This window comes from Lontra canadensis, unplaced genomic scaffold (assembly GCF_010015895.1).
Source record: "Lontra canadensis isolate GAN:19392208 unplaced genomic scaffold, GSC_riverotter_1.0 scaffold107, whole genome shotgun sequence".
Lineage (NCBI taxonomy): Eukaryota > Metazoa > Chordata > Mammalia > Carnivora > Mustelidae > Lontra > Lontra canadensis.
In genome coordinates, this window is record NW_022631101.1 from 5,711,970 (window position 1) to 5,727,186 (window position 15,217).

General features: G+C 52.9%; 1 protein-coding gene across 1 annotated transcript; it reads left to right on the forward strand.

Annotated features, from left to right (window-relative positions):
- The first annotated feature begins 1,606 nt into the window (after positions 1–1,606).
- LOC116856142 (cytoplasmic tRNA 2-thiolation protein 1) lies at positions 1,607–5,620 on the forward strand. The gene is made up of 2 exons (XM_032839420.1): positions 1,607–2,126; positions 3,739–5,620. Exons 1-2 carry the CDS (start codon positions 1,619–1,621, stop codon positions 4,311–4,313), a joined length of 1,083 nt encoding a protein of 360 aa, XP_032695311.1. The 5' UTR covers positions 1,607–1,618; the 3' UTR covers positions 4,314–5,620.
- Positions 5,621–15,217: the final 9,597 nt, after the last annotated feature.

Sequence of the window (15,217 nt, forward strand, 5' to 3'; positions counted from 1 at the left end):
TCACCGCGAGGCTCTCAGGGTGTGAGATTACTGGGTCTCCGAGCACTAGGCGCTTCGGGCCAAACCGCCCCACCGGCACCTGGGAGTCGTAGGCGGGTAAACCCAAAGCCTTCTGGGAGTCGTAGTCCCTTCACCGCTTCCGCATTTTCTCGGAGCCTGGACTTTCCTGCGCGGGTTCTACTCACGTGAGTGTTCCCTTCCTCTGCGCGCGGATCCTCGCCCTTTGTCGTACTCCCGTGTAGGAGCTGAGGGTCTCCATATTACTCTCCCACGCATTCCGGTAGGCATCCCTGGAGATATGGCTCTCCTCCGTGATCCCCCAACGCATTGTCTCTGGCGACCCTCGGGGCTAGAGTGCCCTAAGCAGCTGGTGTCCCTGCCGATCCGCTTTGGACTCTGCCTGTGTTCGGACTCCTTCTCGTTTCCATCCCCCAACCTAAGGGTGGTCCCTCCTTTATCCTGATTACTACGTAGAGTGATCAGGGCTGGCGTGGGGGGCGTCAGGCAGCCGTGGGAGCCCAGAGGAGGTGCCAGAACCAGCCCAGGGTTCAGGAAGGACTTCCAGAGCAAAGGACCTCAAAATTTACCATGCCCAAACAAAATGACAGATTCTCTGGCCTAAACCTACGCCTCTCACAGTATTTGCCTAGTTTTCCTATTTCCCCCACCTCCTCTCCACGAAATGGTCCCACTATCCTTCCAGTGCTGAAGCCAGAACCCTGAAGTTGTCCGTGCTCTCTGCTTCTCTCACCTACTGCCTCGCTCAACCAAGTCTTGTGTGAGTCGCTCCTAATCAGTTTCCAGAAGAGATCCAGAATCTGACCCCTTCTCTCCACCTCCACTGCCTCTGCTCAGCCCTAAGCCGCATTATTGTTCACCTGGATCATCGCAGGGGCCTCCTTACTGATCTCCCCTCGCCACTCTCCACCCTCTGTTCACACGCAGCAGCCAGAGGAATCTTGTTAAAATATAAATCAGATACTGTCGCTACACAGCGTATAACCGTCCAGTGGTTCCCATCTCCTTCAGGATAAAATCCAACCTCCTCACCCTGCCAGCCTCCAAGCCCTGCTCCTCTTCCCTCCTCAGCCATAACTCACTTTCCAAACAACTGAACCTGAACTTGCCCTTCAGGGCTTTGCATTTGCTATTAAATCTGTCTGGAACGTTCTTCCCACCCTGATGTAATACCTGACTCCTCATCCTTCTGGCCTCAGCTCAGAGGATAATTCCTCCATGTTGCTCCTTATATTTGTAAGGTATCTTGGTTATTTACTTGTCAATGGTTTGGCTCCTCCACGAGAACTTGGTGCCAGCAACTGACCCTGTTTTGATCAGTGCTGTCCCAGTGCCTTATGCGTGTTGGGTAGATGGGAGGCAAAGAATGGTGTCTGTTGGATGGAGAATGAATAATGAACGCTTAAGCTGAGACTTGAAGGTGTCAAGCTTGCGCAAGTGCTGAGAGAGTAGTCCAGGCAATGGGTGTACTCAGTGCTATCCAGGCCGCCTCCCTAGAGGCAACGACCCGGCAAGCCGGCATCTGCATGTAACCCGCCTCCCCTCTCTCCCTGTCCAGGAGAAGCCAGCTCCTCCCCGCACACCCGGAACCCAGCCCGCGATGCCCGCTCCGCAGTGCTCCTCCTGCCACGCGGCGCGCGCGGCCCTCCGCCGCCCGCGCTCCGGCCAGGCGCTGTGCGGGCCCTGCTTCTGCACCGCCTTCGAGGCCGAGGTGCTGCACACGGTGCTGGCGGGCCGCCTGCTGCCGCCCGGCGCCGTGGTGGCCGTGGGCGCTTCCGGCGGCAAGGACTCCACGGTGCTGGCGCACGTGCTGCGCGAACTAGCGCCGCGCCTGGGCGTCTCGCTGCGCCTGGTGGCGGTGGACGAGGGCATCGGCGGCTACCGGGACGCGGCGCTGGCGGCCGTGCGGCGCCAGGCCGCGCGCTGGGACCTCCCGCTCACCGTCGTGGCCTACGCAGACCTCTTCGGGGGCTGGACGATGGACGCTGTGGCCCGCAGCACGGCCGGCACCGGCCGCAGCCGCGCCTGCTGCACCTTCTGCGGGGTGCTGCGGCGCCGCGCGCTGGAGGAAGGGGCGCGCCTCGTGGGAGCCACGCACATCGTCACGGGTGAGCGCAGGCACTGCAGCGGAGGGGCGAGGGCCGGCACCTAAAGGGGGCTGTGCACGGGCCCGATATCTGGTGGAGGAGATGCTGGGGGTGCCCCGGGTGGAGGATGTCCACGAGGAGAAGCGGATATGCGTGCCCGCTGAAGGCACACGGGCGTAGCACTCGCGGGCCGGGATGGGCACGGCAAGCTTTTGAGTCCCTGCCGTCACACTGGCAGCCAGAGGGGCGGAGGGGTACTCCCCGGGGCTGTGGTTCCCTGCATTTTAAAAATTGACGCTCCTTGTGTCCCCCTTCACAAAAGGAGGCCAGTGAAGTGGTACCACCCATCAGAAGCCAACTGTATTCTGAAACGCCCCTGTCCTTGAACTGCTTTTCTCTGTTAGCCTCTCCTCTCTGATAACCCTTACCCTCTCCCGGTCATTACTTCCACACGTGATTCTTGACCATTTACTGTGTAGCAGATACAAGCTCGGTGGTCCAGAGCGATACCTAGCCTCAGTTACCTCTTCTGTAAAATGGGGTTATTAATATCCAGGTCCCAAGGTTGTTGGGCATTAGATGACTTATGTGTGAGGCGCTTAGACCAGAGACTGGAAAATAGTAGACCTTACGCAAATGTCACACAAGACAGTCTCTGTGCCTGCTCTTCTCTCACACGCATATTTAAAACCTGAGAAGCTCTACTAAGGAAAATCGCACAGACTTTGCCAGTTTATAGCAGGAACACCCCGTGGAAGGAGAAAAGTAGGGGTTAGGAAGCATTTCCAGAGTGAGGCAAGTCCTGAAGGCCATTCAAGTAAGCAGTGGAGGGTGGACAGAGGGTTGGGTTCTGAGCAGAGGAAACAGCTTATGCAAAGGCCCTGAGGAGGGTTAGTATGGCCTATTGGAAAAGCCCTGAGAAGACCAGTGTTTTACTATCTGGATTATACAGACTCACATTTAAGATGACAAGATGCAAATTAGTAGAGATTTAGCTTATGTTTTTTATGGCGATTGTTGTGTAAATCTTTCCTTACCTCCTTCCTGGTCTTTCTAAATGCGGTGATCTGCATTCCCAGAGGCTCAAGGCTCACTTGAGACTCTCCGCTGTTTAATGTCATTTTGACTTCTGTGCAGTGGGAAGCACACTTCTGAGACTGAAATGGTATTTGTAGTGCAAAGCACTTTTACTACTTTCTGAAAAGGCAACTAGCACAGGGCCTGGTTGGTAATAAGTGGGAGGCTAATGAGGGCACCCCGAGTTGCTCCCTGGGAGCCTGTGTGTGTTCCCCTCTTGTTTCTCACGGTGACCACCTCCAGCCTCCACCAGGCTGGCCCATGGTGCCCAGGGGCCTCCGTGGCCCTGTCTGGCCCCTCCCTGCTGCTCCCCACACCCCTTATGCATCTCTCTAGGTCCTGGCTGCTGCATAGTGTCTAGGGTGTGAGGTCTCCATGGCCCGGTCACCCACTCTGCCACTTTCCACATCCCCGTCTCTCTCTGGGTTCTTGGGATGGGGTCTCCACGGCCCGGTCGCACACTCCGTGCCGCTCTCCAGGCCCCTCCCCGTCTGGCTGGGTCACCGCTACCCCACGGTGGCGCCCCTGCCTCACCTGCTCCCCCTCTCTCCCCCAGGCCACAACGCCGACGACATGGCCGAGACCGTGCTCATGAACTTCCTGCGGGGCGACGCGGGGCGGCTGGCCCGGGGCGGGGGCCTGGGCTCGCGGGGCGAGGGGGGCGCCCTGCCGCGCTGCCGCCCCCTGCAGCTGGCCTCGCAGAAGGAGGTGGTGCTGTACGCGCACTTCCGCCGCCTCGACTACTTCTCCGAGGAGTGCGTCTACGCGCCCGAGGCCTTCCGCGGCCACGCGCGCGACCTGCTCAAGCTCCTGGAGGCGGCGCGGCCGTCGGCGGCGCTGGACCTGGTGCACTCGGCCGAGCGCCTGGCCCTGGCCCCGGCCGCGCGGCCCCCGCCCCCCGGCGCCTGCTCCCGCTGCGGGGCGCTGGCCAGCCGCGCGCTCTGCCAGGCCTGCGCCCTCCTGGACGGCCTGCAGCGCGGCCGGCCCCGCCTGGCCATCGGCAAGGGCCGCGGGGGGCGCGACGAGGAGGGGCCGCCAGGGCCGCCGCCCCCGCCGCCCAGCAACCCCGGGTCTGCGCCGGGCCCCGCCGCCGGGGAGTGCGGGGCAGCCTGTAAGGAGCGCTGCGAATAAACCCCCCTCTGCCCGGGGCTTCGGTGTGAGGTTTAGAGGGGGATGGACGGGACCAGCCAGAAGCTGAGGCTGGGACCCCTGGGTCTGAGGGAGAAGGGACTGGGACGGGAACTCTTGGATCTAAAAGAGAAGAGAACTGAACAACTTCCCATTCCCAACCAGGGGAATTAGGGAGCTGCTTACTTAGTACTCTGCCCAGTTCTGGGCATGCGCAGGATAGTCCAAGCCTTCTTGAGCACCTACTGTGTGTCATGTTTGCCTGTAGAGGGATTTGACTTGACTTGGCAGGTGACTTGACTTGACACTTGACTTGGCAGGTGGTCTCTGGTCATGTCCAGTAACCATGATGCTTATCTCTGAGGGCTGTGAGTACTACCACGCCACAAGGTCTCATTTCATCCAAACCACACACCATCTCATTGGCCTAAGGCCCCCTAACTGCCTGAGGTCACCTAGCTGGAGAAGGACGGAACTGGGGGCTCCCACCCAAATCCGCACCTGGAGCTCAAGACGGTGGACTTGCTCCCCACCCCCACCTGAATCTCTCCTGATGTTTCTGTGTGATGGGAGAGGAGCAGCTGGGTGGGCCTGGGTCAGTGACCTAACCTCTCTGGTCTTCGGTTTCCTCCTCTGAAATGGAATTGCACCCCTCCACCCCCCATCAAAGCACTGTTGTGAGGATTAGAAGTGCTCAACACGTAGTGGCCAACTTCATGGGTCGTATTACATTTTGGCCACCAGGGGGCTCTGGGTTTCAGATTTGCTACTCCGTGCTTCCCGGAGGGTGTGAGGCGAGGAGGAGCTTCCTGCGTGACCCCTGGGGAGAGATTTGGCTTTCTCTTTCCCCCTCCAAGTTCTGCTGGCTTGGTCGCTTGTCAGGAATGCCGTGCCTTTGCCATCTTCTTTCTCAAATCCTCCAGGGGACTTCTAGAAGCCTTCCTGACTCTCTCTTCTCACCTGCCCAGCCCGGGACATAGGGCTCTTCCCAAGTCCCAGCTCCCGGGGCCTGCCCTCATGTGTGGCCACCCACACTCTGGTTCTTGTTCTCCCTAACTGGAATGAGGTTTGAGGGCAGATCTCCCGCCCCACCAGATAACCAGCATCATTTATTCAGTATGTATGGAATCCCTAATGTGTGCAGGGACATTTCTAGACATTGTTGAAAAAAACAACAACAAACAAAACCCTCTCGCTCAGGGCCCCTGGCTGGCTTGGTCGGTGGAGCATGCAGTTCTCAATATTGGGGTCGTGAGTTCGAGCCCCACATTGGGTGTAGAGATCACGAAAAATAAATAAATAAACTTAAAAAAAAAAAAAAAGTCTCACTCATGGAGCTTCCAGTATTGCCAGAGAGGGACACTAGACAAATCAGGAAGCCTGATGAAGGCTGCTATGAATAACAAAGCAGCGGAAGGGGAAGGGGTGTGAGGCAGGTGCTGTATCAGTTCAGGAGGTCAGGGTTTGAGAAAGCGACTTCAACAGAGACCGAAATAAAGCAAGGAAGGTTTCTAGCTATGTCGGAGTATCTTGGGTTTGAACAACACTGCCACTGAGACCAACTGAAAAGAAAAAATGGATCTATAACAAAGCAGTCTCTTTGAAGACATCAAAGAGGTACCAAGGCGGCCAGGATCCTACAGAAGAGGCTCATTTTTGCTGCAGGGGCTCGTTTCTGCTGAGGAACGGGCAGAAAGCATGGGCTAAGAGGCTGGGGATCTGAGCGGAGCTTTCAACATTGTGATGGGACAGGAGACAGTATTGGAGTCCGGGACTAGTGGGTGGGGACTCAAGGGGCCAGAATCGGGGGTGAAGGGATGAGCATTGAGGTCAGCCAGACACTGTGTTCATATGTTCTCCTGGAGGGTTTCATGGAACCGGGTTAATAAATTGGATGCTCAGGGTCTCGTACAAAATAGAGGCCTGGTAAGCACTGTTAGCACCCAAATAAGGTCACAAATTAGAAGTAAGGGTCACCTAGGGGCGCCTGTGTGGCTTAGTGGGTTAAGCCTCTGCCTTTGTCTCAGGTCATGATCTCCGGGTCCTGGCATGGAGCCCTGCATTGGGCTCTCTGCTTGGCGGTTAGCCTGCTTCTCCCTCTCTCTCTGCCTGCCTCTCTGTCTGCTTGTGATCTCTCTGTTAAATAAATAAATGAAATCTTTAAAAAAAAAAAAAAAGAAGAAGAAGAAGAAGAAGAGGTAGGGTCACCTAGAAATAGACCCATCCACAAAAACACCAGAACCTAGCTTCAAGCACACTCAATCCCAGACCGGTGAAGAAGGTCCCTACTTTGCTTGTCAGAAAGCAGAAGCAGGGGTAGCCCTAGCTGCTGAGCCTATTTACCCTTATGTTGATTAAAATTGAATTTAGGGGCTCTTGCTTTCAGCTCAGGTCATGATCTCAGGGTCCTGGGATGGAGCCTCATGTAGGACTCCGTGCTCAGCAGGGAGTCTGCTTCCCTTCTCTCTCTATCCCTCTGATCCTCTCCCCCACTTATGTGCGCTGGGAGAGGGTCTCTCTCTCTCTCTCTCTGAAATACATCTTTTAAAAATTTTTATTTAATTCAAAACACAGTTCTTTGGTTACACTAAACCCATGTCAAGTGCTCCACAGCCACACACAGCCGGTGGCTGCCATACAAAGCCATGCAGACACATTCTTCCCATTGTCACAGAACCTTCCCTTTTGCAGAGCTGTTCTAGAGACTTCTAGAATCCAGGGGGGGAAGATAGCCACCCAAGCCTCAGGAAATCTCTGCAATTTTCATACAAAAGACCTGACTTTCGATTTAAAAATCTGCCAGGGGAAAGGAAAAAATGATGGCATACGGAGAGAAAAACAGCATAGACATGACCACGGGTGATCTTGATGGAGAAGTTTTCGGTGTGGACTGGAACCGTTATCACCATGCTTAAGAAAATAGACAATAAAATGGAAAATTTCATTGTTGAATCGGATTGCATTTTTTAAAAACACCAGACAGGATCAAATCACCAATACAAGACTTCGCTCCTAATGTAGACAAGTATAAAACTGTATGTAGCGTGTGGGGCAGTTCACTGTCTCACTCCCCGTGCAGGCTCTCTTCCCTGATGACCAACACCAGCCTCAAGCCCACTACCACCCACCTGGCCAGGTGCCCACAGAGGCAACGGCTGCTCAGAGAACTTTCTGGAAGCTCCCACTTTGGGCTCCCATGTTGGCAGCTGCACTTCTCTGTAAACTCTGACATGCTCCCTCCCCCCACACGCACCTGTACTTCAGGTGAGCTGTGGACGGATGATGCTCTCTCTTTCCCCTCCTGCCCCCTCTGGGACCCTTCTCCCCAGTGACGACCCGGGAGGAAAAAGCTGAGCTCTTTTCACTGCAGAACAGGTGTAACCTGTCACGGGGCCCCTCCCCTTGCACTCCCCACTCAGGTTGCCTCATCCCAAGTTCATTCCGCCCCCCCCACCTCAGAATATGGATGCGGGGTATCCCTGTCCACTCAGGATTCTTGGACCACTCTCTCAGAGCAGGAGCGTCTGGGGGCCAGGACTTACCTGAAACTGAATCTTTTCTGCATTCTGGCTCTTAGCCCAGACTTGGTCAGACACGAAGCCTCCAGAAAGCAAGGCTGAACCCAGGTTCATCTGCAGGGATCCCTAGGGCCCACCCACCACTAGAACTGAGATCTGGGGCCCTGGCTCCGGCCCCAGACTTGCCTGTGATGTTTGCAGGTTTATGGTGTCAATATGAACTCAGGACCTGTGTGTGGCTCGTTCTTGGGTTTCCCTGGGGCCCTACAAGTCACTCATCTTCAGAATGAGTCCTAACCTCAGCATTTCCTTTAGCTCCATGAGGCTTCCTCTGGTACTTACTGGATCTTCCCTCCTTACCCACCCCTGTTTCCCCCGATCTCGAGGCCTGACTGAGACCTGAATATTTACCTTTCATATAAAATGAAGGAAAACTTAGAATTTATCTCTGTGACCCATCAGCTCCCAACATAAGATCTCAGCCTGACTTCTGATGCTTCATTCCTTCAACGGAGCTGAATCAGAGCTCACCATGGCACTAGGCACAGAGCAGGATCACAAATCATGCTGTCATCGAGTTCCTTGGCGCTACAAGGAAGGGATTAAAAGCAGGAGCAGGGACACCTGGGTAGCTCAGTTGGTTAAGCATCTGCCTTCAGCTCAGGTCATGATCCCTGGGTCCTGGGATCAAGTCCCACATCAGGATCCCTGCTCAGCAGGGAGCCGCCGTCTCCCTCTGCCTACTGCTCCCCCTGCTTGTGCTCTCTATGACAAATAAATAAATTTTTTTTAAAAAAGCACAAGCAAATATCAACACATGGAAAGTGAGGGGAAGAAGGGGAGCAATGGGACCCAGAGAAGGTTTTCTGGAGGGCGTGAAGGCAGAGTCAGCACTGGGGGCAAGGCATCCCGTGTTCTGTGAGAAGTGCATTTTGTCTATGACGTTAAATAAGCCCCCAGGATGAGGAGGTTCTCAGAGGAAAAGGGGACGCTTGGCCAGTACCTCTGCCCCTAGGACAGAGTATCACACCAGTCCCATTCCCCAGCCCTCCTGTCTGCATCTGAGACAGCTCAGGGATCTGCCTCCAGGGGGCGCTCCACCTACAATGCCAGACCTGGAGACCTCCCCGCCCAAGGGTTGGCGCTGTCCGTGGTTCTGGAGCAAAGCTGGGTGAGTTCAGGACCCCCCAACTCTGCCAAGGACCCCAATCCACAGGCACAAGTTCCCGAGCTCTAGGCCAGCAGGGCACCTAAGTCGGAGCGGTTTCCGAAAGGCTGGGTCCCTCCTGGCAAGGAGGATCCAGAAGAAGTGGTGGGAGTGGGCTGGGCTCATCTCTGCTTTTCCCTTCAGCCCTCTTGTTGCCCTAACATTCTTTGGACCTTGTGGTGCAAGCCTGGTGAAGAGATAAGGAGGAACAAGGTCTTCTGTGAGGTTCCAGATTATGCTCATGCTGCTGGCCTTTGACCCAAAGTATTTTTTTAAAGATTTTATTTATTTATTTGAGAGAGAAAGAGAGAGAACATGCCCACGACAGCAGAGGAGAGCAGCAGAGGGAGAGGGAGAAGCAGGCTCCCCGCTGAGCAGGGAGTCTGACAGGGGACCTGATCCCAGGACCCCAGAATCATGCCCTAAGCTGAAGGCAGATGCTTAACGACTGAGCCACACAGGCATCCTGGACCACACTTACTAGCAAGTCTGTGCCCAGATCTCCCCTCAAGTAGAGGATAGGAAAGAGGTGGGTGTTCACTGGAGCTCCTCCTGTGCCAGGCTCAGGACTGTGCCTTTCTGCACATTGCCCCCACTGAACTTTCACGACCACCCCTAGAGAGGACTGGCTAACAATTCCCATCTGGCAGAGTGGGAAATGAGACTCGAAGTGGTAAGCAACCATCACAGGGTCTCACATCGTTGATGAATATTTGGAGGCTGGACTCGTGACCCACACATGCTTGAGGCCATAGAGAGGGATACCTTAATCCATGGCACTCTGGTCCTAGAAAAGGAGATGATGCACAGTGGGGAGGTGTCTTATTTGTAAGGGATAGGACTTATCTTATCAGATAAGGACTATCTGACAGTAGTCCAGGACTGATGGCAGCCACAGACAGCAGGAGCGATCTCCATAGGAGGAGGAGTCTAAAGGAATCAACATCATGTCTCCAAGGACCAGCCCCTATGCCATCTTCCAACTGGTCCAGGAGACTCTGCTGCTAATGAACATGCAACATGCTCACAAGTATTAACAGTGGATTTCACTTTGCATTTGCAACCGGAATGTCCCTAGAAGAGGAAGTTCCCTAGAGAACTTCATATGTTAGGGAAGCTACCAAGCTTATCAGGCCACCACTAAGAATTACGATCTCAGTGTGACCTACAGAGAGGGTAGTTTTTAGGCCAGCTATGGAGAAGCAGGGGACTGGGGAAGAAGCTGTGTTGCTGCCCCTCCGAACAATTTGTTACTTAAATTGTAACCCTTGGAGGATTTTACTAGTTGCCAAGCACATTTAGATGTGGCCTTAAGAAATACATATACCGGCAACAGGTCTTTGGGGAGGACGATATACGACCGTGAAGCTGGGCAGCTAGGGATGCCCCAGCTCGCTCGTGGTGGGAGGCTGCCCCTTCACAGAAGCCGAGCACCCAGGAATGCCCAGCCCGCCCCGGGCAGAATGCCGCCTGCTTCAGGGAAGCCGAGCACCCGGGAACGCCCGGTCAGCTCAGGGAGGAACCAAAACCGCATGCTTCCCTTTTCCGTGATTGCTCCTTTCTCTTCCCAGAAGCGCCCGTTGTTAGTTAGATGAGTCCTTTGAATGTGCTTGGTTAACTATAAACTTTGTCCTCCTCCTCGCTTGTCCGCAAGCCCAGACTAACATCTGACCTTCATCGGTCCTTCTGTTGGCTGTTGTTTCTATCTAATAAAAGTGAGACTGTGGAGTTGCTGGTGGCAGCAGTCCTTTTCGAGGGTTGTCCCCTGCTCCCAATCTCTTGCAGCTGACTTGTTTGTGCCTAATTCTTCTTCCGTCGCCGGCTGGAAGTGGCAAAGCTGTGCATGAGCAGGAAGAATGTGCAGGAATTTGTTTAAAAAAAAAAGGCAAAACACCTCTGGGACACCTGCCTGGCTCAGTTTGTGGAACATGCAGCTCCTGATCTCAGGTTTGTGAGTTTGATCTCCAGTTTGGGTGTAGAGATTACGTAAAAATAAAATCTTAAGAAAAAAAAAAACCCTCGTATCATCTTCTACCTGTCAGAATGGCTAAAATCAAAAACATAAAATCTGGCTGGCTCAGTCAGAAGAGCATGTGAGTTTGAGCCCCATGTTGGCTGTAGAGATAACTAAAACAAAATAAACTTCCTCCCCAGAGGTTTTATTTATTTACTTGAGAGACAGAGAGAGAGAATGAGCAAGGAGGAGAGGGAGAAGCAGGCTCCCCCCTGAACAGGAAGCCTAATTTGGGGCTCTATCCCAGGACCCCAGGGACAAGACAGGACAGGACAACCTGAGCCAAAGACAGAGGCTTAACCGACTGAGCCATCGAGGTGCTCCTAAAACAAAATAAACTAAAACAAAACAAAAGCAAAGCCAAGAAACAACAAGTGTTGGAGAGGCTGTGGAGAAAAAGGAACCCTCCTGCACTGTTGGTAGGAATGCAAGCTGGTGCAGCCACTGTGCAGAACGGTTTGGAGTCTCCTCAAAAAGCTAAAAATAGAACTACCGCGGTATCCGTAATCGCACTGAGTATTTACCCCAAGAATACAAAAACACTAAATCCAAAAGGTATATGTTTTGGAATTTACCTACGTTTACTGCAGCATTACTTACATCATAATAATTTGGCTATTATTTACAATAGCCAAATTATGGAAGCAGCCAAAGTGTCCACTGGTAGGTGAATGGATAAAGAAGATATGGGATATTAGCCATAATCTTCTAATAATCTTCCAATAATATTGCAACGCAGTGGAATATTAGTGTAAGGACCTATTCAGCCAGAGCAGCCCACCCCGGTTGAACTGCCATTTTGCTGTAAAGCTTAAATTGACCTTTAAGCAGTCCCAGGTAACAAAGTCCAAGTCCAAGGGTGGGTCAGGCCAGGTGGAGGCATTCAATCAGCGGGGGGCCCATACTGTCTCCTAGCTACCAAGGAGTATGGGCCCCCGCCCTTTGGGAGCCTTTTGGCGCCAATCCTAACCAAGGTGTGATAGGCTGGTTCAAATGTCGACTAGGGTAAATTGTAATTCAGTTGGTCACCTAGCATCACTGTGGAGTTTCCTGCGTGTGTTACAATCTCATTGGCCACCTGTGTGTGGCCAGGCCCAACCGCATGGCCTTTGCTCTATAAAAGTTAGCCTGGAAAGCAGGGAGGGGTCGTCCTCTCTGGAGGGGCGGCCCCGACCAGGTTGTTTGACGGTCGGTATGATTCCTGATGCTTGGCGCGAAATAAAGCTTTGCTTGACCTTCGCTTTGCATTAGTCTCGCTCCTTTAATCACGGACCCATTATTGGGGTACCCAATTTTGGGGGGGACCCAACATTAGCCATACACAGGAATGAAATCTTGCCTTTTGCAACAACATGTATAGAACTGGAAAGTACAACGCTAAGTGAAATAAGTCAGGGAAAGACAAATGCCATATGATTTCACTCGTATGTGAAATTTGAGAAACAAAACAAATGAACAAAGAAAAAAGAGACAAACCAACAGACTCTTAACTATGGAGAACTGAAGGGAGTGGCATTAGGTGGGGGGATGGGTGAAATAGGAGAAGGGGATTAAGAGTACGTGTACCACGATGAGCACTGAGTAATGTACAGAACTGCTGAATCATTGTACTGTACAGCTGAAACTAATATGACATTAACTATACTGGAATTAAAAAAAATAGTGTCATTTAGGCCAAATCCCAAACTGGGACTTAACACAAAACCTAACTGCAGTTTCAGTCTCCTATCATCAGGGCTCAGGAGTGCAGGAGCAGCTGGCTCCAGGAGTCCCAGACAGATGGGTTCAGCCACTCCAAAGATAGAGACACAAGCGGTGGTGAAACAAGGCAGGACTTTACTCCAGGGAGGCCAACACTGGGACCACAGTGGACTAACGTCTCCAAGACTGTCTTCAGAGTGCTGAAAATCTTCCTAAGTTTATATGAGGAAAATGTGGGCAGCGCCGGGGTGGCTCAGTCGGTTAAGTGTCCGACTTGTTTTCAGCTCAGGTTATGATCTCAGCTCAGGTTATGATCTCAGGGTTGTCCGATTGAGCCCCACATCGGGCTCCACGCTCAGCACAGAGTCAGCTTGAGATTCTCTCTCTCTCTGCCCCTCCCTCCCCACTCCCATCCCTCGCACACACTCGTGCTCTCTCTTAAAAAAAAAAAAAAAAAGAAAGAAAGAAAGGGGAGCCTGGGTGGGTCAGTTGTTAGGCATCTGCCTTCGGCTCAGATCATGATCCCAACATCCTGGGATCGAGCCCCACGTCAGACTCCCTGCTCGGCAGGGACCCTGCTTCTCCCTCTCCAGTTCCCCCTGCTTATGTTCCCGCTCTTGCTTTCTCTAAGTCAGATAAATAAAATCTTTTAAAAATACAATAAAAATTAAAAATAAAAAAAAAGAAAAGAAAGTACGTGAGGAAGAGCGGTGGGGCATGCTGTTAGGCAGGATAGGTCTGGTGGATGGTTGTCTTGGGGTCAGACCTACTGGGTCTCGCTGGCTCAAGGCAGTGCTTATTGGTTGAGGGGGTAGTTTCACTTCCCATCGCAGATGCTCCCCGCTCCTCCAAGGTCTCTTGCCTGAGTTCAGAGATAAGCTGGAATGAAGAACTTAATCAATTAGAAAGTACAGACTAAGGCAGCACCTGCATGGCTCAGTCTCGTGAAGGGTCCAATTCTTGACCTCAGCTCAGGTCTTGATCTCAGCGTGATGAGTTCAAGCCCCAGGCTGGGCTTCACGCTGGGCATGGAGACTACTTCAAAAAAAAAAGTACAGACTGAGGTCAAAGTGGAGCTGGTTGACATCCTCTGTCATTCCCCAGAGACGCAGTCCTAGCTGGTCAGTCAGGAATTTTCTGATCAGCGCCAAAGAGTCTGCCACAAGGGCTCCTCCATCCCCCAAAGGAAGATGAGGTAATCTTAGGCAGACACCCCTTACCTTCACCTCTCCACACAAGAGAAAGCAGCCTAGCCTGGACCAATCCTTTTCTCGTGCTATAACTTTCTTGCCCTACCTCCTTCTAGAAAAATTTCCATTTTGTACCTTAATTAAAAGCTTAATGTCAGGCACTTAACGATCAGGAAAGCTCAGAAAAGCTCATTGGGCACTGGCATGACAGTGCTGCTGGGGAAGTTTCAGCAGCTTTCATTTTAGTGCTTTCTTGAGAAAAAAAAAAATAACAAGTTAGTTCAACTTTACAGGAGAGGCGAGAATGAGCTCTTTCTTCCAGGCTCGAGCCGCAGTGCGTGCAAGGACTCAGGGGCGAAGGACAAGCCCCTGGACACCAGGTGAAACGAAGAGGCAGGGCCTCCAGGGGAGGGATCTCAAACTGCACAGCCATGGGCTGGAACAACACAGAGGTTGTAAGGAAGAAAGCAGAGAGAAGTGCAGATGAGCGGGGCCAAGGAACAAAAATTCCACCGAGTAAATCTGAGAATGTAATTGGCTTTATTCAATGACTCCTGAATCAGGCAGCATCCCATCCCGTAAAGAGACAGGCACTCTGAGGGGCTGCACGTAGGGGAAAGTTTTTATAGGCAGGAGGGTGGGGCAAGGGAGTTATTATCAAAAGAAAAGATTTTTTTTTTCAGGTCGGGCCATTTTTGGGGGGAAGCTCTCACCCAGCTGGTGACCTCCTCAGGGCTGATTAGGAAATTTCAGATCCTCTGTTGAAAGGCCACATTTCTGGGAGAGGTTGAGACTGCTGCTACTCTTGGTTTGCTCAGTTGTGGGGGCAAGTGTCTCCACTTCGCGTCTGTGGTTTCTTTTCCAACAGTAGCTAGCAGGGAGGGCGTGATGGACTTTAAAAGCCGGGGGCAGCCAATGCTCGTGATGTATTGTCTAAGGCTAGGGAGCCTTGAAGGCGGTTGTGCAGGAGACCCGGGGTCAGCTCTCTGGCTGCTGGACACATCGCTGTGGGGCCCATCCGTGAGACAGGGAAGGGACTGGAGGTCAGGAGGTGAAGGAATGTGCTGGAAGAATTGACAGGTACAAGTGGGATGAGGAGAAGACTCCACAGAGATGATAAGAGGCACATATGTCATGAAGCAAACACCAGGCTGAGCGACTGGTCTTTCTTTCCCTGGGGGGGCTCTGAAGAGCTCTGGGAAGGAGAATGACACCAGCAGGTCACTACGCTGTGCTCCGGGCCTGGTCATCCCGAGCCCCAGGGTAACTTGCCAATT